We start from the raw sequence: 25668 nt of genomic DNA on the forward strand, positions 1-25668 counted from the left end.
GTATATTGCAAGAAGCTCTTTCTTGATATGTCATTTGCTTGTAATGTAAACAGACAAAAAAAAAAAGTGTAATTAATCATACAAAGCTTTTTAGATAATACTGTCACAGTGCAGCAAGCAGATACAACAACTCAGCATCAGCACGACCGTGCGGGCTGCGGCATCGGCAAAAAGGATCGAACTTGTGTTAAATACCAGGTGCTGCGAAACGTGGCAGCGACGTCGAGGCAGGCGGGGAGTGGCAGAACCGCATTGAGCCCGGGGGTGCCCCAGCCCCCCGGGCCCCCGAGGGTGTCTGAAGGTGAGGCGGATCCACCACTAAGTGCTTTTTATTCCACGGGCTTGTGGCTCCCTGGCCCCACCAGCCCCTGGTCCTCGCGACCCCTCGGGAGGTAGCTGAATAACGAAACCCATTTGCACGCAGAAAACTGAGGCAGAGGGAGGCTGGGAGGAGCAGAGGTGGCCCCAGGCTCCCATCCCGCTGCCTCTGCATCACTCCTAGGGCTGGGGTCAGCATCAGCCGGGCTCGACGCCGGACGAGGGGCGAGATGCAGCCCTGGCATGGCGTGGGCAGGGGCAGGCAGTGCTGTCCTGCACCAGCACGGGGCTGGGGTGCTCCTTGCCCGGCTGTGGGGTACGCAGCCTCCTCTCGTTTTCGGAAACCCTCCAGCCCTGGCAGGGGAAGGCTCCCACAGCCTGCTGCTGGCTGCGGGGCGGCTTTTTTATTTGCATGCTAGAAAAAAGGGGGGACTTGTTTTTAAATGGGGAAAAAATAAGTGCTTATCAAGTTCCAGCCCTTTAAATGCATCATGTGAACTGTCCAAGGAAGGTCCCTCATTAATTGGCATCATTCTCCTGCTCTCCCATGAAATGGCCCCTGCTCCCCAGCGCTTTCCTCTCGTCTTACATGAGTGCGAGGCCGGTAGCCGGGGGGTTTCTCTGCCTTCCTGAGAGCAAACTCGGGCATTTCCGAGCGTGCACCCCTGGGTTAAGGACCAGGACCTGCTTCGGGTCTGCCCACGGCTCGGCTCTTTGGTGCTTTGGGGAGAGGGTCAGTCTCGGCTCCGGCAGCAGCGCGGCTCCAGCAGCCCAGCCCATTGCATAGCTTACACCTCCGAGGGCCTGGAGCCTGTTCTGGCCATGATTTTAGTGTCTGGCATCAAAAGGGTGCAGACAATCGCCTCGCCTTGCAGCCGAGGCCCCTCTCGCCTTGTGCTTGCTTTGCAATATGGCTTTTACTTCGGCAGCCGCGTAACCCACAGGGCTCAACGCTGGCGTCTGACGCACGCAGGGGAAAACTTTGGCACGTAAAAACATTTCAGCCAGAGAAGCTGCTGTCTGGCTCGCTCGGAAGCAGCTCGCTCAGGCCGGGGTCGCACAAGCGTTGGCGCTACGGTGCCTGTACGGAAAGGATGCCCGGCGCGGTCCCCTCGGCGGGAATATTGCAGTCGTGGCGTGAGCGGGCTCTTGCCGAGCGCCCGGGGGCACGCCCGCTCCCGGAGAACACTGGTGGGTAACGAGGCACTCGCATCACTTACTGATCTCTCTATACATATATACATTCAATAATATAGCTTTGAAAAATAGACATTTGTTCCCTCTGTATATTATAAAATAGCATTTAGGATCAGTCTCAAGTGAGGTGCAGGAGTGATGGAAGCACGGCTGCGGTTCCGGCTGCCGCAGAGCGAGGATTGCCCTTCGCCACGGGCAGCTCTGAGCCTCCTCGGAGGGAGGGATCGGGATCGGCATCACCCTCCGCCCAGGATGGGCTGGAGCCGCCAGCCATGCCACCCGTCCCCACTAGTGCACGTGGTGATTCCCGCAGCGTCGCCTCCTCGCAGGAGCCCCGAGCGGCTCCGGCTGCGGCTCCCGGAGGAAAAACGCTGCAGCCATCTGGTCCTTCCCCGTCTTTACACGGTGGTTTCGCTCTTCCAGAGGCCGGTCTTCATCCCGGCCCCGCTGTCGGCGCTGGCCAGGTTGATGTCGTACTTGCTGCCTTTGAGGCCGCCGTTGTGGCTGCCCACGTTGAGCGGGTAGGACCGGCGCTTCGCCTCCTTCTCGGCGGTGCCAGCTTGCCGCAGGTTGTCCCTGCTGGCGCTCCTCCGGCGCGCCTCGGTGAAGTCGGGTGCCCGCCGGCCGCCGTCGCTGCCTTCCGAGTGGCTGGGCGCCGTCTCCCCGTCCTGGGGGGCTCGTGGCCCCGCGCGGCCGCTGCCGAGGGGGCTGTTCCTGCCGCTGTGGTAGCTCTCCGAGTGGCTGTTGTGGAGGCTCCCGCTCTCGCTGGAGGGATGCTCCGAGGAGGGGCCCCGCAGCATTTTCAAGCGGTGGTGCTTCCCGTCGCGGCACGGCTTAGTTCTGCCCCGGTGGCTCCTGCGGCCGTGGAGGTTGCTGGTGTGTCTGCCGGTGCCCACGGTCTTGCCATCGGCAGGGTCCAGCTCCAGGCAGGCGGCTGGGCGGGCGTCCGCCTGGCTCTGGGCTACCTGCAGGTTGGTGAGCTTGCAGCGGCCCCCGGCCGAGCCAGTGCTGCTGGGTGAGGAGGAGGAGGAGGCGCCGGAGCGAGCCACCTCCGGGTCGCAGCCGATGAAGACCTGCGAGCCGTCCTCTGGCACCAGCCCGGGGTGGACGTACGCCTGCATGGGCAGCGCGTTCCTGTAAGAAGGGCAGCAGGAGAACCAGGAGTTGAGGACGTCCCGGCGCCGGACGCAGTGGTGGATGAAGATGAAGAGTCCCAGCGCCACAGCGGTGATGCCGTAGAGGCAGCTGAAGACGATGTTGAGGTACCAGCGCTGGGACACGGCCATGGCACCGAACGTCCACAGGGCAACGTACAAGGCGTGGGTGGTCACCAGCGCCCAGAACTGCACCTGCGGAGAGTAGACGCCGTCCGCCTCGGGGCAGGGCGGTCCCGAGTTCAGGGTGACCGAGATGGACACGGAGTCAGTCAGCAGGTCACCGGCACCCCCCAGCCGTGGCGGCGGCTCCAGTGGCTCAGGGACGTCTTTCCAGCGCGATGGTCGGCACTGGAGGCTGAGCCCGGCGCAGAGAAAGTAAATCCAGGTGACGAGCAAAATGAAAGCCACGGGGACGTAGAAAGCCCCCAGGCTGGGCCGCCACACCAGCCAGCAGCTGTACGGGAGGAAAGGGGCTTTGGTGAGCAGAGCCAGGTGCCCACGCGCCGCGGTACCATGAGCCTCAGCACCCCTGCCCCAATGTTACGGGCTCCGCAGAGGCATGCTGGCTGCCTGGCTGTTGTTTTCCCAATAGAGGGATAACCCTTGGGAAAGATCTCACCAGCCTTTCCCGAGCTCACCCAGATCCTGGCACTGCTGGTTCCCCTTGCCTGGGCGGAGGGAAGTCACCCGTTCTGGGGAGGAGGGCATGGGCAAGCGGGGACACTTACTAGGGGTTGTTGTCGTGGTAGTTGTGGATGTTGACGGCTGCCGTGATCCCACAGATGATGAGGGGGATCCCGCCCGCGATCAGATAGAACCTGCACGGGGGGGAAATGGTGTCACTGCACAGCCGGAGCGAGCCCTCGGGAGAGGGACGGGATCGTAGGGCAGAGCAACTCCTGCCCCAGCCTCTGGACGTGGGGCAGGGGAAGCTCCCACAGCTCCCCACTGTCCAGTGGGGAAGGGGTGTCCGTACCGCAGCATGGGTCTGGGGGCCGGCTGGGACACGTCGCCGTCCGGCTGCTGCGGCACCTTCCAGGTCACCTCCTTGTAGAGCACTCGGGCTGTCACCGCCATCCACAGCAGCGTGGAGAGGGAGGAGTAGTGCAGGATGATGCCGACCTGCGGGAGAGGGGCAATGTTGGGAAGGGGCAGGGGGGTCCACGTCCCTCCAGGTGCTGAAACCACCCCGGTACCTACGGCTTGGCAGACGATCAGGTAGCCGGTGAGGGTGATGCCTCCCGCGAAGACGGCGGCCGTCATGGCGATGTGGAAGCAGAGGTTAAGCAGCATGTGCCAGCCCTTCCGCGGGATGAGGATGGTGCTGGAAGAGAGGCACGACGGGCACCCGTCAGCTCCTGCCCGACCCCGAGCGGGACACTTATTTGCAGCAGGTGGGAGAGCCGCAGCTCCTGCCAGCACAAATCCTGCCGCGGCCGCTCGGGATGCTCCGACACAGCCGGACCCCGGCCAGGCAGCGGAGCGCGGCGGATAAAGAAGTTCTTTATAGCAACAGGAATGGCTCGGCCTTGTGTTTATCTAAACAAGTGCTTGCTCAGTGGGAGATAGAATTATTATGGGGTTCTTCCGACTGGGTAGAAGTTAGATGTGGCCTGATGGTGCCGTTTGGCTTCAACTGTCAGTACTGGTTTCGCTTACCATAAAGCGGATGGCTTGGCCTTATCTGTCTCTCATTAAGTATTTGATAACAATAATTGTTGTTGGGTTCTCCCAGTTAGGCAACAGTGAGACGTGGACTGACAGCATCACTTGACTTTTTGTCAGTGTTTGTTTCACGTTCAGTAAGGGCACAGTTTGGCCCCTCTCTATGTCTCATTCAGTGCTCATTAAGTTTTAAATATAACACTAATTATCGGGCTCTTTTTGAGGAATAGATGATAGATGTGGGCTGATAATGCTGCTTGACTTCGTCAGTGTTTCCTTCACTTAGAATAAGGGGAATGGTTTGGACTTTTGTGTGTCTCATTAAGCGTTGGATGTAATTGTTCTTATTGGGTTCTTCCAACGGGGCCCTCGACGTGGACCCGGAGCAGCGCTTGGCTTCGTTAGTGTTTGCATCACTTGGAGTCCGAGGCTCTTACTCTGGCCTTATGTGCAGCTCATTAATACTCGTTAAGTGTTACACCCCACTAACATCCCCTGGAGGGCCAGCCCCTGGGCATCCATCTCCTGGACGTCCATCCCCTCACACCTTCCCAGCCGTTGGCATTGCCTGGGAAGCTCCTCCAGCTGCCCGCGCCCACCCGCGCTCAGCCCCGCGCCGCTCACCCGTGGTTGACGATGTAGGTGATGATGGTGGTGAAGAGGCAGAGCAGCAGCACGGCCGTGCAGGTGTACATGGCCGGGTGCAGCACCTCCCCGGCGCCTCGTGCCTCCCTGGGGAAACTGCTCAGCTCCTGCGCAGCACAGCGCAGCCCGTCAGACACCGCGCCACACGTCCCCCCCAAACCTCCCCCCTGTGCCCCCCGGACAAGGCTCCCAACCCCATCGCTCCCCCCCACCTACCATGAGCACGGCCACGTTGCTGAGGTGCCGGCAGTGCAGGGAGGTGACGTTGGGCTCCCGGGCGGCCAGCTGGCAGCCCTCGGCGCTCCAGCCCCCCATTGCCCCCCAGCACCTCGAAGTTCCAGTACGCAGCCACGGGGTCCGCGCCCTCCCCGGGGTGCCGCAGCGACACGGCCACCGGCTCCGACAGGTTCCCCACTCCGCAGCCATCTGCAGCGACAGAGAAACCTGCTCAGCAGGACAAGAGACACCCCCAAAGCGGGCTGAGCACGGGGGGGACCCCACTGCATCCTGTAGGCACGTTGCCACCTCCCTGTGAGGACCCCAGGGATGGTTTAGCTCCACAGAAGCACACCCCATGGAGCCCCAGACCCCAGGAAAAGCCCCACGTAACGTAGGGCACCCCAAGCCCCCGCCGACAGGCAGCCCTTACAGGTCCCGGCGTAGATGACCGGCGTGGCCACGCTGCGCCGCTTGCCATCGTCGGCCAGGCGGGAGGAGTTGCCCGTGCTGCAGAAGAGCTTGCCATTGCGGAACACCAGCAGCTGGAGCTTGCAGTCGGCCAGCGGCGCGGCCGGGACGGGGCTGGCAAAGAGGCTGGGGGGCAGCTGGATGGAGGCCAGGGCGATGCTGTTCTGCGGGCGCACGGTCACTGGTGAGCAGGGGCCGATCCCCCCGTCCTGGCACCCCCCATGTCCCCCGCCTTACCCGTACCTTGAGGTGGAAGCTGGTCAGGGAGACGTTGGGGCGCCCCGTGGTGCAGCGCAGCCTCAGCTGCTGGTCGGGCACGGGCTCGGCCCCCCGCTCGGCGTGGGGGGGACGCCCGCCCAGAGCCCCATCTCGCCGCTGGAAAGCCACGCAGCTCAGCCCCACGTAGCTCTCGGGCTTCACCACGTACGCCTCGAAGGCGATGTTGCGTGAGTTCTGCCAGGCACAGCGCCGCAGGGCGGCCGTCAGCCCTGGCACGGCCAGAGACCCCCCAGCACGGCCAGAGACCCCCCCCAGCATGGCCAGAAACCCCTAGCACAGCCAGAGACCCCCCTGGGATGGGCAGAGACCCCCCCTGGCATGGGCAGAGACCCGCCAGCATGGGCAGAGACTCCCCCGGCAGGGGCAGAGACCCCGCACCAGCAGCCCAACCGCCTCCTCCCTCCTCAGGCAGCCCCCCCATCTGCAGGCAGCCCCCCCCTCGCCCCCCGCTCACCACTGCCATGTGCTGGGAGTTGCTGCTGAGCGTGTGGGCGGCGATCCTCTCCAGGGAGCGGACGATGCTGCTACAAGCCTTCTCCTCCTTCTGTGACATCCAGAGGATGTGGTCATCCACCAGCATGATGTTGCTGGCCATCTCCACGATCACATCCGTCAGCTGCGAGGACAGCAAGCGGCTCTGCAAAGAGCTACAGCCTTCTTCGGCGGCAAACACCCCGATTGACGCTTTTCCACCCCAAAACCACCTGGCAGGGCTGGGGCAGGCAGGGGACGGGAGCGACGCTCGTTACCTGCTTGATCTGGTCCACGTAGCCAATAAACTTCTCTATCATCTGAGCCACATAGAGGACATCGACCATGTCCGAGAAGTTGGCCGCCTCGGCCGTGTAGACGCGAAGCTGGTGAGCCAGGGTCAGGGCGTTGGAGGCGTTGATGGGCATCTGCAGAGCGGCATGGCCGTGGCGGGGGGACGGTCACCGGCTGCGCCCGGCCCCCCCCAGCACGGCCGAGCCCCCCAAGCCCCCCGGCTCACCAGCACAAAGGTGTAGAGGACGCGGGTGATGTCGTTGGTGTAGAGGCAGTGGGAGTAGTCGCCCTCCTCCCAGCGCCCGGCGCGGTCGCAGCGCCGCCACGCTTGCTTCTCCGCCGCCGAGCCCCCGCCGGCCGGCCCCGCACCAAAGGGGTGCTGCAGGCAGGGCTGGTAGGCGGTGATGCCAGCCAGGGTGCGGGGCCACCTGCGCCGCAGGCACGCGGTGACCGCGGAGGCCACCAACGGCCCCCTCCGGCTGTGCTCCCCCCAGCCTGCTCCCCCTGCACAGACCCTGCCCAGCACCATGCCACGGCCCGTGGGCACCACAGCCCCCAAATCCCCGCAACGAGCCCTTGGGGCTGGCGGGGCGGTGAAGGTGATGCTCCCCAGAAAGGTGTCCCCCGCTCCGCCCCAGTCCCATAACCCGCTCGGCTCAGCACAGCACAGAGGGAAGCAGCGGGCGAGGGGTAGGGGGGGCACCGCTAATTTAAGCCACATTGGCCGTACCAGTAATTTATATTCCGTAACGGCCCCGCCGGGGTTATGGCAGGCGCCCGGAGCCTTTCGTCTCGTGCCAGAGAAATTCCAACACCTCTGCTGCTGGAGCCGGGCTGCGCTGCCGGCACGGGAAGCCCTTCAAAGGCGCCCGCGCTCCCCGCGGCCGCTAATCACTACCAGATGCCCGGTCACCTGCGGCGAGCCCCCCGCCCCGGCACGCACTGCTCACGCCGTATGTGGCACGCACCGTGCACACCCCTGTCCCGCTGCGGCACCCACCCCGCAGCCATTCCACTGCCGGTCCCTACCTGAAGTCCCCGCGGTTGTTGGTGACCCGCTCGGCAGGGCAGTAGGACGCGGAGGTCTCCAGCACCACGATCTCCACCTTCTTGCTGACGTTGCCATGGGAGGTGGAGACGGCACATTCCCACTCGCCGTTGGCAGAGACGTGGATGTTGGAGAGGATGAGCTCGCTGCGGGCAGAGGGGACGGGCTGGCACGGCAGGTCTGCCCCACAGCGAACTGGCAGAAGCAGTCCACCAAGCTTGCGGACATGGGGACACACACTATGAAGCACAGGAGGTGCCCACACTTGGCATCCCACCCATGGCACTGAGTACCCGCAAGCCAGCAAGCCCTGTGGCCACAAGTGTCCATCACCGTCCCTGTCCCCATCACTGTCCCCATCTCCATCCCCATCCCTATTCCCGTTCCCATCCCCGTCCCCATCCCTACCTCATCTCCATTCCCATCTCATCCCCATCCCCATCCCTGTCTCATCTCCATCCCCGTCCCCATCCCTGACCTGGTGATGAAGGTGCAGTCATGGATGAGGCTCTCCTCCACAATGACACCCGTCCGCTCATCCTCCTCCACCGGCTTGCGGTTGTGGTACCACCGGATCTGGGTGCTGTTGTCCAGGTAGGTGGCAGTGCACTGGAAGGGCAGCCGGTCCCCCTGGAAAACCACCTGGCGCAGCGACGGGATGAGGTGGTGGGTGTGCAGCTCCGGGGCGCCCGCTGCGGGGGGACACAGCTGGCCGGTGAGCCCGCGCTCCCGCCCGCCGCTGCCGCCGTGCCCGCCCCGGCCCCGGCTCACCGCAGCGGAGCTGGCTCTCCCGCGCGCTGCGCAGCGGGAAGGCGTGGAGGTGCCGGGGGTAGACGCACGCCGTCCGCTCCGAGATCTGTGCCGAGCGGGCACGCGCCCAGGGCAGCACCCAGCGCAGGTTGCAGTCACACGTCAGGTACTCGGTGGCGAAGTCCCTGCAAGGGCCGGCGTCAGGGGGCACCCGGGGGATGCCACCCGCCTCGAGACCCTCCGGCAGGGAACCCCGCTGGTGCCGAAATCCCAGGGGCACAAACTCACACAACTTTCAGGGAGGGCAGCTCGTCGAAGACGCCAGGCGGGAGGCTGGAGAAGATGTTCCCGGACATGTTCCTGCAGGACAGGAGGGAAGGGTGTTGTGGGGGGACTGGGGACCTGCTGGAACAGGGAACATCTCCCAGAGGCACATGGAGAGGGTGGGCACGGGGCAGCTGGAGCCTACTGAGCCCCCGTGCCGGCCAGAGGCAAAGGGTAGGAGCTGGCCCCTGGGATGTGGCAAAACTCGGGGTGCCAAACCACCAGCGATGCCCGGGGGCAGCTGGTGGGGGGACCCGGGGGCTGGGGCTGGCCAGGGGGTCCCCAGGGACCTACTTACAGCCGGAGGAGGTTGGGGAGCCCCTGGAAGACGCTGGCGCTCAGGCAGCCGATGCGGTTGTTGGAGAGGTCCCTGCAAGGCAGGCGGAGGGGCCGTCAGGGCTGGGGGGTCCCGCTGGCCCCGTCCTCCCCCCGGTCCTCCCCGGGGCGGCTGCGCCGGCACTTACAGGCGCTTCAGCTCGGGGAGGCCGAGGAAGGCGCCCGGCTGGACCGTGCTGATCAGGTTGTTCTTCAGGTCCCTGCGGGGAGACAGACACAGACGTCGGGGTGTGCGGCCGGGAGCCCGGGACGCATCCTCTGCCCTGTCCATGGCACACCCAGCGCAGCGGCGCCAGGGACACGGCACACCCTGATGCCCCCAGCTCCCACCTCCCATGCGGGTTCCTGGACAGCCCCAGGCCCTGAACCCCCCCCCCGCAAGAGCCTCATTAGCAGCTTTCCATCCCATTTCCCTCTCGTTATCCCTCCAAAGGGCGCAGGGCGGGCGGGAGGCTCCCCGCCGCTCACGGGGGGATGCCAACCCCTCTGCGCACTCCGAGCACACCGTGGAGCATCGCACACCGCGCACGCTGGCGGCAGCCGCCGTCCCCTCCTGCACACTTGTTTCCGGAGCAGCCGTGTCCCGGCGGGTTATCACCTCCAGCGCCGCCCCACAAGGGCTTTGTGGCCCGCAGGAAGCTCGTGCGCCGGCGCGGGGCAGCAGGCGGCATGCCGGGGAGTTGGGGTGTGCCGGTGGCATCGGCCGCTCCGTCCAGCCCCGGGGACTGGCACGGTGGCTCTTGCTAAGCACCAGCGCTGGCCGGGACAGGAAATGGGATCCATATGGCGACGCCGCGTTTATTTATAACAGCCTCCACAGTGCTCATCGCTGGGTCGCCCGCTGCTCCGCGTGCGGCCCCGGGGGCACCCCGTGAGCCGCAGTCCCTCCTTCAAGCCCACAGGCTGCAGCCCGGGACGGGGGAGCAGGGCAAACCCTTCCAGCAGAGCTGGGGGTGCAGTGGGCGCAGGGGTCCCACCAGCAAGAGGACAGGGACACGCGGGGAGAGGAAAGCGGGTGGGCGTGCGGGCGGGTGTGCACCGCTGCTGACGAACAGCTCCGCTCACCTGCACCCCCAGGCACCACTAACACCCATCCCGCACACATCCACCCGTACACACCCAGGGAGACCATCCATGCCAGCCCTGCTCCCTGCCGGGGGCCACTGGAGGTCCCCAGGGACCCGGCACCCGGACACCCACCCATGGCCCGCAGCGGCCAGAGATGCTGCAGTCAGAACACATCCACTGCCAAAACTGGGCGCCCCTGCCACCGCATGCATGGGCACCCTGCAAAGCAGCCACCTCCTGCCCTGGGCGGCGAGCCCCAATGCCCACGGCGAGCCCTGGCATAGGGGGCCTGATCCAGCCTGGTGCCACTGCAATTTGCCCAGCGCCACGGGGCTGAGCCCGCAGCCGCACAAGCAGCTCCCTGCGCCCAGCAGCACGGCACAGGAGCACCCACTGCGGACGGACAGAAGGACGGACGGGCTCCATCGCCACAGCATCACCGCGTCGTCACTGCCGTCACCCCTCAGCCCCCTGGCAGCCCCGCGGGGGGAAGCGCTGGCCCCAGCGGAGGGCAGGACGTTCCCAAACGGGGCTGCGCTAATGAGCGCCGCCGCCCCGGCTGCATACCGGCCCCGCTCAGACTCATTAATCTCATTACGCCGCTACAAATCACTGGAGATGCCAAGCCGCAAGCCCGGAGGGGCGGTGGTCTCCACACGCCGCCGAGACCCTGGGAATGGCTCACCCCGCCGTGGTGGGACACCGAAGCACCCGCAGCGGGTGGCCAGGGCGGGCAGGGGCTTCGCGAGCCCCAGGACCAGAAGCGCGGGGCCCCAGGAGCCCCCGCCGCGTCCCCGCCGCACCAGCGCGGTCCCTCCGTGGGGCACGTCTGCGCCGCGGCCCCGGACCGACCCGATGAAACAATTACGGCTCCTGTCGAGAGCAATCAGGCACGGCGCGGTGCGATGCTGGCTGCCTCGGGATGGGGGGGCACTGCCCACGGCCCCCCCGGCCGTGCTGGCGCTCCCGCTCCGACCCGCGCAGGGTTTCGGCACGGCAGAGGTGAGCGGGAAGTGACATGGGGTGGCTGCTCTGCCAGAGCACAGACACTTTTAGGGGCACCCTGGGGGCTGCAGAGCCATGGGCCCCCCAGGGTGCCGGCCCCCCCCACTGCCCCCCGGCTCTTCCCGGTGAGCACGGTGCCTGCGGCGGCCCCGGCTGCTCCCTGCCCGCGTGCACGTTAATCCTTCCCATTAATGAGAGCTGGGTGCCAGGGGCAGGAGAGGATCCCACACCTGGATCGCACTGGGAAGACTCAGCCACGTGGGAATGCAGGGATGCGGGGTCCCCAAGGCGCGAGCTTCCCACTCCCCCGCCAAAACAGTCCCATGGCGATTTCCACGGCTTTAAAATCCCAAACCAGCCCCGACGCTGCGCACGAGGCTTTGGGTGCTCTGCCATGCCTGCTCCCCATCCCAGTGCCATGCACCCAGCTGCAATGCCATGCACCAGGCACCGTGCACCCCGGAGCGCCTGCACCCCACCCGATGCCACGCACCCCACCCAGAGCGATGTCCCGCGGGAAAACGCCGGCGGTCCAGGGCAGGGACCCAGCACCCAGCGCAAGGGGACCCCACAACTGCAGCCCCAGCCCCCACACCGTGCCCCATGGCCGCCAGCAGCTGGGCCACAGTCACAGCGGGTGAGGGTCCCATGGCGGGTGAGGGTCCCCCGGTGGGTGAGGGTCCCCCAGTGGGAGCCCGCCCGGCCCTGCTCGGCGCAGGAATGCGCGAGACCCTCGCAGGGCCGCGGCATGGAACAAAACGCCCTCAGTGCGCCGGTCCCCGCTCCTGCATACCTACAGATCAAACCCATATGGGGGCCATAAATCTCCCCTTATTACAGCTCCCTCCATAGAGATCCTTTCATGGAGAGATAAGAAAGTTGACTTTGTTCGGGGGGACAATGTCGCTTTTCATACCGGCCCCCACGGAGCGCAGCTCCCCCTGGTGCCTCCCGCCCCAGCACAGCTCCTGGGGTCCCCGGGACGCCCGCGGGTGCCGATGGCGAACCCTGCACCCCAGTGCCAGCCCCGACGTAGCACCCGGGAGCAGGATCCGCACGGTGCCATAGGCACCCGCCCTGCTCCCACCCCACGGGAGCCCTGCCGGCACCCTGCTGCCCACCCCTCCGGCCCCGACCCCCAGCCGCCCGCTGGGCACTCACAGCTTCTCCAGCACCCACAGCCCGAAGAAAGAGCCGTTCTCCAGCACCGTGATCTTGTTGTTACTCAGCAGCCTGTGGAAAGAGCAGAGGGAGAGGGGCAGCCCCGTTACTCGACATGCCGGGCAGCCCCGTCTGTGTCCCCGTGATCCGCGGGGCCGGATGGGGAGTGGAAATGTCTGGAGACGCCGTGAGAAGTGGCAGCCCTGGCTGTGCCACCGAGGTGGTGGCAATGGTGAAGTCTCAGGGACAGGCTTGCACGGCCAGGTGGGGACATGGGATGCAACGGCCATGCCAGGATGCCGTGCTGTGGTCCACATCCATGGCAGCACCAGGCTGGAGGTGCCCGGGGCCATAGTGGCTCCTGGGGCATCACTCCTGTACCTGGGCCTGCGTGCAAGGAGCTGCACATGTGGGCACTGAGATCCCCACCCAACACCTGCACCGAGAGGGCACCGCAAGAAGCTGCAGTCGGGAGGGGACCCCATGGCACCCCCAGGTCCTGCTCCCCCACCAGCCTGACCCCCTTCGCTCACAGCACTGTGGCTGTCCTGGGAGCCTCCCGGCACTGAGATTTTACCCCAAAATAACGGGCGTTGCGGGGCCACGGGGCCCTCGCAGGGCAACAGGAGAGGGAGGGAGGGCACAAGCACCCGACCGGCCACCCAGGAGCTCATTAAACGCCATCAGTGGCAATTAGCAGAGCCAGACCCCAGCTCGGGGATGGGAACTGGCTCTCGGCGACCCGAGGAGCATCCCCGGAGCTCCCGGGCGGCCGCGCAGGCACCGGCAACGCTCCCGCCGGCAAACGTGGTCCCAAAGCAGAGCGGGGGCAGCTGCCAGCCGGGGCCGGGAGGGCAGCCCAGAGCCCTGGCGCGGGGGAAAAAAGGGCTCATTGAGGGCTGGGGCCGGGGGTGTTTACACACGGCCGGGCTCCGCGGCCGCGCTGAATGGCGGCTGTGTGCTGCCCACCGCCGTCTCCTCCAGACACCCAGCCTGCCGCCGGCCACGCTCGGCTCTCGCTGGCTGGGCTCCCGTGCCGGGAGTGGACCGGGATCCGGCGCAGGGAGCTGCGCTGCAGCAATGGTGGCTGCCAAACTCCCATAGGGTGATGGGGAGGAAAAGGTTGGGGGCAGCCCCCCACCCCCGGCTGCATCCTGTGCTAACGAGGAGCCGCCACTGGGCACAGCCGTGGCCGCGGGCGCTGCGACCCGGCCGGCAGCGGGGAGCGGAAGTGGCCAGCAGCCCCGCCAGCCTGCAAATTGCTTCCACACGCCGGCGGCCAGAGCCGGCATGGCCGGGGCCACCTCTTGCCCCTTTCGCCCCATGGGGATCCCACTTTGGCAGGGCTCGGCTCGCCCCGGCACTGCGGCAGCCAGCACCGGTGCCGGTCAGCAGCCAGCTCAGCCGCGGGACCCTGCCCGGAGCGGGGGGCAGCAGGGATGGGGCAGCATCGCTGCCGGAGCAGCCGTGGCTCCGGGACACAGCAGCCCCTTGGCGTGCCTCGATTCCCCACCGCGGCGTCCGTGGGGAATGTCGCTCAAGGCTGTGCCAGCCCCAACGGCTCCAGAAGGTTTTAATTGCAGCGGCAGCGGATTTCACAACCCAGCGAAGGCTCCGCAGGCTGCGCACGCGTGGGGGGACAGCTGGGGCAAGCAGGAAGCCCCCGGCTCGGGGACTGAGCTGGGTGTGTGACAGACTCTGCCGAAACAGCCCTTGGGGCTGCGTGAACTGCCAACGCAGAAATCAGATGGGCACACGGGGCTCTGGTCTCAGACCTGCGGTGTTGGCTCCTGCCCTGGCCCGGGGCAGCAGCGGGGTCCCCAGCACAGCCAAGGACAGGTGGAGCCTTTGGGCAGGGGGCAAGGTGAGCCCAGCCGCACCGGAGCAGTCCAGGGTTTGAGCTTTGCCGGGGGTTACAACCACGGATGTGCCGCCGGCACGGCGGGCAGAGAGCGGGCAGCTGGCTGCCTACCGGGATGCACCAGAGAGCTGTGCCCAGCTGGGAACGCAGCCCCTGGCCACCCGTGGGGCTGACCCCTTGCACGGGGGATGCTCACTTTGCTCCCGCACCCCTGGGACCATCCGCGCCTCTGCCATAAAACCAGAACTCCCGGCCTTACAAGGCAAAGGCAACGCTCCCGCGGCCACGGCGGGATCGGCCTCCCCTGTGGTCCCCAGCCAGGCGGCCAGGCCAGCAGCCCCAGGACACCCCCCCCATGGGCGCTTCAGCCAAGGGCGAGGCCATCCCGGAGCTGCCAGCCCCTCGGGATCGGCCGTCGGGGAGTGCGGGAACAGCCAGGACCCCGGCACAGCGCGGGGGCACCCCAACCTGCGGGCACTGCCCACCCGCAATGCCCCACTGCTCGGTGCCTGGTCTGCCCTTCCTTAAGGAAAAGAGGTGCTCGACCAAAAGGAGCGTTTGGCACAAGAAAACTGCACCGACCGAAAGTTTGCTTCCCGATAAAACTTTCTCCAGGTAGCGATCCTGGCTCTTCTTTCCCCGCCCTGTGGAAGCCAGCTGGGTCACGCTCCCCCGCTACAACTCACATCCTCAAACACAGTTTTATTGTGTTTTCTCTAGTTTTATGGGTATTGTGTTCCAAAATTCTGTTTTTTTTTTCTTTTCCAGGAAGTTCCCATCAGGCTCCACGGGACTTTCCAGCCCCGTGCATCCGGCAGAGCCGCGTGCGGGTCCCCGGCACTATCCGCTTACAGGACATTAACTGAGGAACCCCAAAATACGACGGAATAAGCGTGCCCACGAGGCCACCGCGACCCAGCCCATGGGGGGCTGGAAGCAAACCCCATCGCCCGCCGGTTCCCCTGCCTTGCCATGGCCAAGGTGGCTATTGCCACCGGCGGGCTGGGCAGCGAGCCGGGCAGGGGCTGCGGCGGCTCCCCGGCTGCTCGCCCAGGTCCGCGCGTGGCCAGGGGTGCAGAGGGGACGCGGTGCCCCCACGTCCCAGCCGGCTGCAGGGCTTGGCAGGCCATGAAAGCACAGCTGTGCTCCTCCAGAGCCGCCGCTCCGCCGCTCCTTGGCTCCGGCCCAGGCCGGGACTCCTCACCTCGGCAGAGCCGGCGAAGCCCCGGCAGGAGGTACCCCCAACCCGGCTCGGAGCGACGCACCGGGCGCAGCGTGGCGCAAAACCAGAGGACCCCGCGCACACCCCCAGCCCCGACACCCAACCACCCTTCAGCATCCTCCCGCCCGAAACGGCGCCTTCAGCCCACCCGGCTGCCCCGAGACCCTCCGGCATCACGGTGCGTGGGCGGGTGGGCACCCGTCACCCAGCGGGGACGGCCCCACCACTGGGACCATCATCGGCTAATTGAGCCATGGCTGGAAAAGTCTCTCTGGACAATGTGGGGATTAAGGACTGGAGTGTCGAGTCAAACGGAGACGACAGGGGGGGATGCATGGTGGGGCTGGGGGAGGTCTGGTGGCCAGTGGGAGCCCCCCAAGGAGCATCCTCCCATCCCGGGGGGATTCAGCCTTGGAAGGAGTTCAGCATCCTCGCTCCAACCTCCCTGCGCTGGGGCTCTCGGGGCTCGGACCCCTCGGGGCTGCAGGCAGGGAAATGGAGAGATCCCAGATCCCTCCTCCTCCTTCTTTTTTTTCTTTTTTTTCATCTCAAAAAGAGGAGCCAAAAGTGAAAAAAACAAGATTGTTTTTTCAAGCGTGCTGGAATCCACTTGGATAAATAACGGCTCCAGAAACTGGGCTGCTGGAACAATAAACTTCCTCTGGACCCAACCAAAAAAGGACGCGGGGAGATGGTGGCTCCGCAGCCCGGGCAGGCAGGGGAGAGGCACGGGCAGCGGGACGGAGGTTAATCAGGGGGGGCTGCGGTGGGGGCGGGGGGCCGGCTCTGCTTTGCTCTCCAAGTGCAGTAATTCAAAGCATATGCTCGCAGCAGATACGGCGCAGGCTGCGCCCCGAGCAGAGCTCGCTGGAGTGCGGGGGGATTTCAGGAAGAGAAAAGAGGGGCCCCAGGGCTGGCGAGACGTGCCGAGGGCTCCGGCAGCAGGACGGGCTCTGGAGGCAGCAGCGTCCCCGGGGGGGACCCCACGGCTCCCAGCCCAACGGGGCTGGAGACCCCCCGGCATGGCCGGGGCCGCCCCCTCCCCGCTTTGTTTGGGGCTCTTCCCCTGCCCGCGCCGTGCCCGGGGCGTTGCCTCCAGCCTCGTGTCATGCCAGGCTATTTCGGATGGCGCAAATTATTGTTCCAACCCTCGGCTTTTGTTAGCACAGGAAAAATAAGCCCCAGAGAGAGGGCGAAACCTCCAGAGCTGGCACGGGATGGCAGAGCCAGGATGCTCCGACGCACCGGGCAGCACCACGACCCACGGCCCCCGGAAAAACCAAACCTGCCGGACCTGCAGCCCAATAAATACCAAATAAAAAGCTGAAAAAGGTCTGGGAAAGAAACCATCTGCAGTGCCCAGGATAAACCAGCCTCGGAGAGGGAAGTTCAAGTAGAACTGGAAATTGGTCATAAGTCAAAGCCCTCTATTCCCTGCAGACAATCTGTAATTTCAGTGCAATCAAGCTGTGCACATAAATGAGGCCTGTGCTGGGATTCCACATCTGGAAGAGGTTTGGGCTCCCGGCCGTGTGACAGCGGGGCCGGCCGCGGCCGGCGTGGCTATCTGCGTCTCGTTAGGGATACAGCGCTTTTTCCATTCGGCGATTAGCACAGGGGTCAGCTGGAGGGGGAGGGAATTAAAGCCCTGTTAATACACGTCGGCAGAGCCCCGGCACCTCGCAGCCACGCCGGAGGGACGGCCCCAAGAGCTGCTGAATGCCCCAGCCCCGAACCACAGGGAGATCAGATCCTGCCGGAGGGGCTGGGGGGAGCACGGTGCCCCAGGCTCCATCAGGGCGATCTCTGCAGGGCTGAGCATCAAAAAGGGGTGACGAGCCAATCTGGACGGGCTGGCGTTCCACCTCCCACCCCGCCATGAGCTGGGGGCAAGAATTAACCTCTAGGGAGAAAAGGGGGTGGGTGTCAGAGAGCACGTGCCTTGGAACGTCTGGGGTTGCACGGGGATATCGCACCCCTGTGAGCGTCATCCCGCTCACCGGACATCACACACGTCCCCGCGCCAGCTCCCTGCGCCACTCCGTGACCAAGGCAGTCCCACTGGCCACGGGTCACTCCCCACGGCACGAGTTTCTCAGCTATGACCAAAGACCAGCAGGACACGGGCAGCACGGACACGGGCAGCTCCCCGAGCATCCCTTGCCCCTTGTCCCCGCTCTGCCCGGCCGCAGGCTGCGATGGCAGCGAGCGTTTCTCAGGCGCGGGGGGTAAATAAGCAGCAGCTGCCGCGGAGGCAGCCTCGGATTCCTCAGCACAGGCCTAATAATGAAACATAAATAAAGAAGTGAACCAAGAGTGTGGGAAAAAGGCAAACAAGAGCTGGAGTGAGGGACCCGCAGGGTGGCAGATCTCCTCCGGCTGCCCGCGTGTCCCCAGCCATGGCCTGGAGCTGTGGCACTAACACACGTCTGCTTCCAGGCTGGATGGGACGAAGACTGGAACACGGCTCCGCTTCTAAGCGTTATTGTGCACAAAACACACCGTGGGTGTCCTGCGACGGGGGCAACAGCGATGCTGAGCATCCCTGGGGCACGGGTGGGACCTGAGCATCCCCGGGGCACGGACAGGACCTGAGCATCCCCAGAGCGTGCAGGAGCCCTGCTCGGACCTGGCTCACCCGCGGGGCTCAACATTTGGCTGTTCCCAGCAGGGTGTTCCCAAGGCACGTGCAGCCCTTGCCATGTGCCTGGGCCCCGCTGCCTCCTCCACTCCCTGCCCGCACCCCAGCGGCTCCAGGAGACGCTCCCGAAGCTGGAGCCTCTGGTTTTGATTGTTCCATCTGGAAAGGGTTTAGAATAAATCATGTTTACTGCGCGAGAGCAGAGCCCAGGGTCACCGCATATTTGTAGGGTTCTGCCTACGCCTGTAGGTTTCATGTCACGTTTTAGTGGGATCGTGTAATGCCCTAATGCTTCTGCACGGTCATCCCGGCCCCTCCGAGGGAGCCGGCCCCGGCACAGATGGCTCCAAACCCCCCTGGCCCACCGGGCACAGCCCACCTCGGCCGCTCCGCCGGCACAAGGGTAGACTCGCGCTCAACCTTGCGGTTACACTCGCTCACGCTGGAGAAAGCCCCAGAGCAGGAACCTACTGGGGTCCTTTTCCCAAACACAAATTGACAAAGAACTCGGAAGTCCCCATGGGTATCTGCAAGGAGCTGACATATAAGAAAGAGCCGTACAAGGAAAGAAACACAGAGCAAAGAGGGAGAGGGCGACCAGAGAGCCCAGCCTCCACCTGCCCTGCAGCCTCCCAGCATGCCCCCGCCAAGGGGAGCCCAGGACACCCATTGGTGCCATCACTCCAGGATGATTCACGCTTTTATTATGACCATTGCACTTCAGACCCTGCTCATGGCACCCGCGCAGCACAGGCGCGTTCCACGGCCATGTTCCACGTGGGGGACCACGGCGTCGGCTGCGTCTCCTTCGCAGCCACCCCATTTCCGCAAAGCGGGCATCGCCACCCCAAAACGAAGCCCCTTTGCAGGCAGCGGCGCGGCACGTGGGAACCGAGGGATGCTTAGAACCAGCAGCGACGCCGGCGCGTGGGCGGCAACGTGGCCAAGCGGGTTCAAGCACGTGAGAGAAGACGGGACCAGGAGCACCGCAGCCCCCAGCCCTGCCCCGCACAGCCCCAGTCCTCCGCAGCGTCCATCAAAACCCGCCCGAGGGGCAGAAGGCGGAGAGCCGAGGCCGTGGGCACGCTCGTGTGGGCATGCAGCCACGGCCACCCTCGCAGGACGACGCTCCAGGCGAAAGCGACGTTCCCTCCAGCAACGGCGCTGCCGGCCCTGCCCTCCAAACCAGATTTTAATTCAAACATCTCCTCCGGAGTTATAAATAAACCCTGCAACCCGCTGCTGCAGCGAGCAGGCGCGTCGGCTGCCAGCGCCGGCAAAACCCCAACCGTCCCCGGCACCGAGGGCACGAGGAAACTTTTGGGAAGCGAGCGGCAACTTTAGACCCTTTGCACAAACCCGAAATCCACTTAGTGCTGATCTCTTTCCAGTAAATATTTCCAGTAAGAGCCTTCTCTTTCAAACAAAAACATCCTCCCCAGCGCTCCGACAGCAAACGCTGCGGAGGGAAGCGGGGAGAAGGAGCCCGTTTCCTGGATTTCCAGCTCACGTCCACGCTCCGAGCCCGCCGCGGGGAGCGCGGGGTCCTCCCCGTTATTCCACAGCCGCAACGCCCCGCTCCAGCGCGATTTGAGCTCGGTTACGCAGAACTGAGCAACGCTCTTTCGGTTCAGATTCACTCATTAAGAGAAAAAATAAGTGCAAAAGTAACTGTTCGTGCCGCGGCACCGCGGGGCTTTGCCCCTCGTCCCCCCTACCCCCGCCAGCACCTGCCCGCCCGTGGGAGCGCGGAACGGGGGGTGGCCGAAGACCCGCGGGACCCGCCGATGCGGGGGTCTCCCCGCTGCTCCAGCCCCCCCCGGGGCCACCGGGCGGCACGGAGCGGGCTCAGCGCGACCCACGCGTGGGCTCCCACCCCTCTCAAGGCGCCCGGCGTAGAGATGCCCGGCCGGGGCAGCGCGGGGGAAGATGCCCGGGGCGCGGGGGAAGATGCCCGGGGCGCGGGGGGCGATGCCCGGGGCGCGGGGGGCGATGCCCGGGGCGCGGGGGGCGATGCCCGGGGCGCGGTACTCACAGCGTGGCGGTGCCGTCGGGCAGCAGGCGCGGCTCGGGCGGCGCCGGGAGCCCCCCGCCGCTGCAGACCACCCGCCGCCGGGGCGCGGCGGGGCCGCCGGGCGCCTTGGGCCGCTCGGCCCCGCACTTGCAGCCCAGGCTCTGCGCGGGGCAGCTCCGCGCCGCCGCGCCCCCGCCGCCGCTCAGCGCCGCCGCCAGCAGCACCAGCGCCGCCGCCCGCCGCATGGCCCCGGCCCCGGGCGACGGGCTCCGGCTCCGCGCCCGCCGCCGCCGCCCCGCTCCCCGGGGCGGCTCCGGCGGCGCCGCCTCCCCCGCTCGCCGCGCTCCGCCGCCGGCCCTGGCACCTCCCCCGCCCCGCCCCGCCCCGCCCCGCCCCGGCCCCGGCCCCGGCCCGGCCCCGGCCCCGGCCCCGGCCCCGGCCCCGGCCCCGGCCCCCGGCCCGGCTCGCCTCCCTCCCCGGGCGGGAGCCTGCGTGGGAGATGGAGCCCCCGTGGACAGGGGCTGGAGCTCCGTGGGGTCCCGCAGGACCGAGAGCTACAGCCGCCGCGGACCAGAGCATCCTCCGGGGGCGGCGAGAAGCTCCGGCCCCGCCTGGTCCCGAGCTGGAGCCCTGGGCATCAGCGGGGAGGGCTGGAGCCCGGCGGGGTCCCGAGCACACGTGGGCCGTAGGGGCCCCGATGCGACACCCCGCTGTGGCAGCCAGGGTGCTGTGCCCAGGGGGGTGGCACCCACATGGCCCCACCGGCCCTCCTGCACGCGGCTTTGGCCTCCCACCGCCTGTCGGGACCCCGGGACCCCACGCCATGGAGGGACCCCCTGCACAAACACATGCGGTTCACGTCATGGTCGCGCTGCTCCATCCCCTCCTGGCCTCCCCTCCACCATTAACACTCTTCCCTTCTTGCCTTCCCTGTTGGCGTTGCTGGTTTTCGTGCTAAGTTCAATACTTTTCTTCCCACTCCCCCCTCCCACATCCCCGCTGCCTCTCGTGCTGCCCCCGGCCCTCTCTCCCCCCAGGACTCGGCTTCTCCGAGGCCACGGCTCACTGCAGCTTCAAATCAAAAGGGATCAAAGCAGGCAATGAAGTCTCCGGGACGCCGCGCCAGGGAGCAGGGGAAGAGGGTCATGGAAGGAGGACAAGAGACAGCCCTGGGAATGTGGTTTCTCTCCAGGACCAATAGTTCCTGGAGGGGAAAAGAAATTTACTCCTTTCTGCAAATAAATACATCTTGCCGCGGCAGTGGGCGTCGGAGAGAGGAGATACTCATCAGCACGCTCTCCCAAGCTGTTGCCACATGAGCTTTTGTTTTGGGAGCGTAAGCAGCCCAAGGTCCCGCACAGCTCGTTAGCTGCTTAACCAGCGGTCACCTCGTTTCTCCAGCTATTCCCCAGCCAGGCAGGGACAAGGACTGCGGCCCTAAGGGCTCTTCCTATGGCCCCGCTGGGTCAGCCGTAGGACCCCAAAGCCCTGGAGACCAGCATCATCTTGTTGGTAAAAAACAACAACCAGCAGCTCACCCACATCTTCCCTGCCTTTTTTTCTCTTTCCTTTTTTCCACTGAGCAAAATTTCCCCTGCAGAAGTTCCCCTCCAGTGCTCAGCGTTGCAGGATGCTGGGCCCAGATCCTGCAGCTGAAGCTGGAAGAGCAACAGGAAACCATTTGTATCCAGTATCCGTTCAGAGATCCTGCGAGCATCTGCACAGTATGAAACCCCTCCCAAAAACCCAACCGGCGAGCTGTGCCTTAGAACGCTGCAGAAAGCCAGAGGGGTTTTCCCTGGTTGTTCTGGATGAGCCGAACCTGCAGGCTGGACCCAACGCTCTCCCCGGTGTCCCCACCAAGGGAGAGGACAGGCTGCTTGTCTGACATCTGATTTAGACAGCAGGCACTCGCAGAACAGCAAACCCAGCACCAAACAGGGAAATCCCGAAACACCACAGCGCACAGGGCCCAGCCACCTTCTTTTGCTGGATCGAGCCCTAAATTAAGGAATCCTTGTTTCCAAGAACTCCAGCTCTTGCAAGGACCCTTGGAGCCACTGTGCAGAACTGCTCACCTCAGCGCAAGGGTGGGGAGCAAGACACAGGATTTCAGCAGCTCATTCCCAAGGGAATGGCCCAACACTGTGGCGCTGAGCGGCTGGAGAGACCTCGAGCAGAGCCAGGGCTCGCACCGTGCTGTGGGTGGCCCAGCTGCCCCAGAGCCCGCTCATCTCCCGGTTATTCTGCCTTGCCTTAATGACCTGTTTCGTTTCTGCTCCGCAGGGAGAGCCATGGAGCTGCTCTGACCCTGATCCAAACCACAGCCACTGCCTCTCTTCTTCCCCTTCCTCAGGGCACCGGCTCTACAGCCGGGCTAGAAGGGGCACTGGAAAATCCCAGCATGAAGCCAAGAGCTCCCTGTGCATGGACAGGAGCAGGACTTGGCACAGACCTCAGGCCCTGGAGGATGTTGGTCAGTGCTGGCAGCATCCAAGGGCAATCAGAGCTCTGGAGCTGTCTCCACGACACATTGAAGCAATCAAGCCACTGTACGTGGTCTTCAGAATTTCAATCTCCTATAAAATTACCTCCAAGAACAGTCAAAACCTTGTCCAAACTAGCAACAAATGTGAAACACCCGGCCCCAGCCCCGCTACGAGGAGAGGAGCTCGAGCAACACTTCCCACATGTTTCAAGCCCAGCGGAGTTCAGGTTCTTTCAACTCCTTCCAAGCCCCTCTCCGTGCTTTCCCAGCCCCGACCCCTCCTGATGCCTCCTGCCCAGGAGACAACAAGGCAACCTGTTTGAAACTCCATCGCCACGGACGTGCCGGTGCCGGATGCCAAATCCCCGCACCCCTCGCTCCCGTTCAAAGGTAAAACGCTCTTGAACCAGTGCAGGCGCAGGGAAGGACAACAAGCGCGGGACTCTCTAAATTCCTTTCACTGGGATCCAATAAAAACCTTGGCAGTTGCTGGCCTTCCTGCCGGAAACCCGATATCCCAGAAATAAACACGCTTTCCCCTTTGAAGGGCTCAGCGGCTCTGCCCCGGGACCGAGCTGCCCCTGGCCCCTCACCTGCCCGCGGTGGCCCTGGCGGGAGCCTGGGGCAGGGCAGGGAACTGGCCCAAATCTCTTGATTTTCTGACGCAGGCTGAGCGCCCTGTGCCTGCCCGTGGTCGGCGGGGAGCTGGGCAGCAGAACTGGTCCTGGCTGTGGCCCGGAGCACCGTGCATCGGGGAGCAGATGCCTTCACACCTTCCCAAGCCCTCCCTGCTCCCCGAGCAGGGCTCGGTGCCCGCTGCCTGCCCTGCCCTGCGATTTGGCAGGGAGGCCAAGCCCGGCTCCGGACACTTTGCAACATGAAGGATATTATCTGATAAAAATAAACCAAGCCTGGCTTTGCAGAGGAAGGGGACTCTCATCCAACGGGTAAGCGGAGCCTGTGGAGCTCAGCAACTTCGGAGCGTGCCTCCAGCAGGAGAGGCTGCTGCTCTGGCACTGGCACTTCCCTGAGGATGAGGATGGCCTCCGACAGCCAGCCCACCGCCCCGGGAGCCAGGAAAGGAGCAGCAGCAGCACATCGCCCCATCCAGCACCATCCACAGTTTTATTCCTTTCGGAGGCTGCCAAGCCTGCCCGCAGATGCTCCCCAAGCCCCCGGGAAGAGTTTTTCTCCATAGCGCACGTGAAGTCCTGCTCCACATGCTGGCATGGCTCGGGGGGGCCAGTCTGGCCAGCCCCTGGCCAGGGGACAGTGTGGGAATGAGTGTCACCCCGGCAGAGTGCCGGGAGACCCGGGGCCGTGCCAGTGCTCCGGCGGTGACGGCGCCTGCGCCATCGGCTGGAGTCACGAGGGAGGAGGAGTCCCTCCGGCTGCGAAACAAGCCTTCGTCCGCTGGGCACCTTCCTCCCAGGCAAACACTGACAGTGACATTGCCCGAGGAGCGGGGAGCGAGAGCACGGCTGCCTCGATACACGGGCCAAGTGCTTTTAATGGGTGTAAATAACGCCGTGTCGCAGAGGGCCGGGGTGCCGGAGTGGGAAGGGTTCACTAAGAGGCCGGGGAGCCTTTCATCTCCGGTTCCTTGGCTCCTCTCCAGTGACCAACAGTTCCCATCTGCTGGGTGACCTCTGCGGAAGGAGTGGGTGGTCTGCGCCCCGCTCCCCCCGGACAGGTGTCCGGCGTCACCGACACGGCAGCTCTGCACCTTCCCGGCTCTGGCTCCAGGTGGGCACCTCGAGGAGGAACAGAAGAGGCCGATGAGCACTGCCCACTGCACCGGCTTCAGGGAGGCTCAGCCACAAGAGGGGCACAGCAAAGCTCTCGGGCACGACGCGGTCAGAAGGAAAAAGCCAGCTGGGAGCACAATGGGTGAAACAGCTGCAGAAGACAGGAGCAGAAGCTCTCGCTGCTCTCCTCTCCTCTCCAGCGCCTTGTCACAGCCCAACATGGGCCACCGCAGCTGCAGCAGCACTGGAGCTGCTCCCCACGGGCCACCCGCGTGCCCGCGCACCGCCCGGCCGGAGGGGAGTGGTGCCCGCAGCTGAGAGCATCCCTGGCACCACGTGGCACGGCTCTCCAGGGACCACGCAAACCAGGGCAAGCCCTGCCACGCAGCCACCCGTGCACACCCACCTCCCAGTTCACACCATTCACTACTCCAGTAAGCTGGGCTAGTGCCCAGTTTCACCTCAGGAAAGCGGCACAAAATGCCTGAGAGAGGAACAAGCGAGAGGGGACGCGAGCTACGGCGCGAGACAACGCTCAGCGCAAACCCGTCCCACCGTCCTGCGCTCGAAGGGAAGGAGCGGCGGCAGCGCGGCTGGTTTTGGAGCTGCAGGCTGGTGCGAAAGGGCCGTCGGCGAGGGGCGAGCGGAGCAGCTCTGGAAGCCCAGGCAGATCACGTTCGTTCTCCGTTTGCTACGGAGAGCTCCAGCCAACATCCCACAGGGCGCAAATAAACACTCCAGGGACACCGGGAGCCTTTGCCGGCTGGAATCGCGCTCGGAGAGAACAAGTGTCCTGACTTTGTTCTGTTTCATTTACTCTGGAATAAAAGAAAGGCTCCGAGTGCTGTGAAATCCGCACACGGAGGGTCTGCAGTCAGTGCGTGGTGCCGAAATTCTGGGGAAGAGCAAGGCGGAAGAGGAAGGGATTCACTTCAACCATCAGATGGAAAATAGAGTTATTTTGGCGGCTCGTTATTGATGCGTACCTGGGCGCAGGCAGCCGGCGGGCTGTGGTCCTTTCTGTGCCCGGGAGCACTGGCCCAGGCCTGGGGAGCCAGTGCCACCCAGAGGGCAGCTCCACAAACAGCTCCCACCATCCCACACCTCGCCCACCAGCTACTGGTTTTTCCCCCTTCTGATCAAAGCAGCTTCACCTCCTTCGCCAGCTGTTCCCGCTGTCCTTCAAACCACCCTCCTGCCCAAATCCAAATCCTCCTCGCTCCACAGCGGCTCGGGGTTAGGGAAACAGCTTCAGCGACAACTCCGGGCATTTATTCACCACGCTGGAA

General features: G+C 65.0%; 1 protein-coding gene across 1 annotated transcript; it reads right to left on the bottom strand.

The window, feature by feature from the left end:
* Nucleotides 1-1913: 1913 nt before the first annotated feature.
* Nucleotides 1914-21007, bottom strand: ADGRA2 (adhesion G protein-coupled receptor A2). Its single transcript, XM_086627989.1, is given in 21 exon segments — nucleotides 1914-3126; nucleotides 3401-3490; nucleotides 3649-3794; nucleotides 3873-3996; nucleotides 4962-5089; nucleotides 5199-5297; nucleotides 5299-5408; nucleotides 5632-5833; nucleotides 5913-6122; nucleotides 6403-6564; nucleotides 6698-6847; nucleotides 6940-7141; nucleotides 7743-7907; nucleotides 8240-8453; nucleotides 8533-8696; nucleotides 8800-8871; nucleotides 9134-9205; nucleotides 9300-9371; nucleotides 12406-12477; nucleotides 20165-20344; nucleotides 21003-21007. Coding segments are annotated over 21 exon segments (3852 nt in total).
* Nucleotides 21008-25668: the final 4661 nt, after the last annotated feature.

This window comes from Tauraco erythrolophus, chromosome 29 (genome assembly GCF_009769465.1).
Source record: "Tauraco erythrolophus isolate bTauEry1 chromosome 29, bTauEry1.pri, whole genome shotgun sequence".
Classification (NCBI taxonomy): domain Eukaryota; kingdom Metazoa; phylum Chordata; class Aves; order Musophagiformes; family Musophagidae; genus Tauraco; species Tauraco erythrolophus.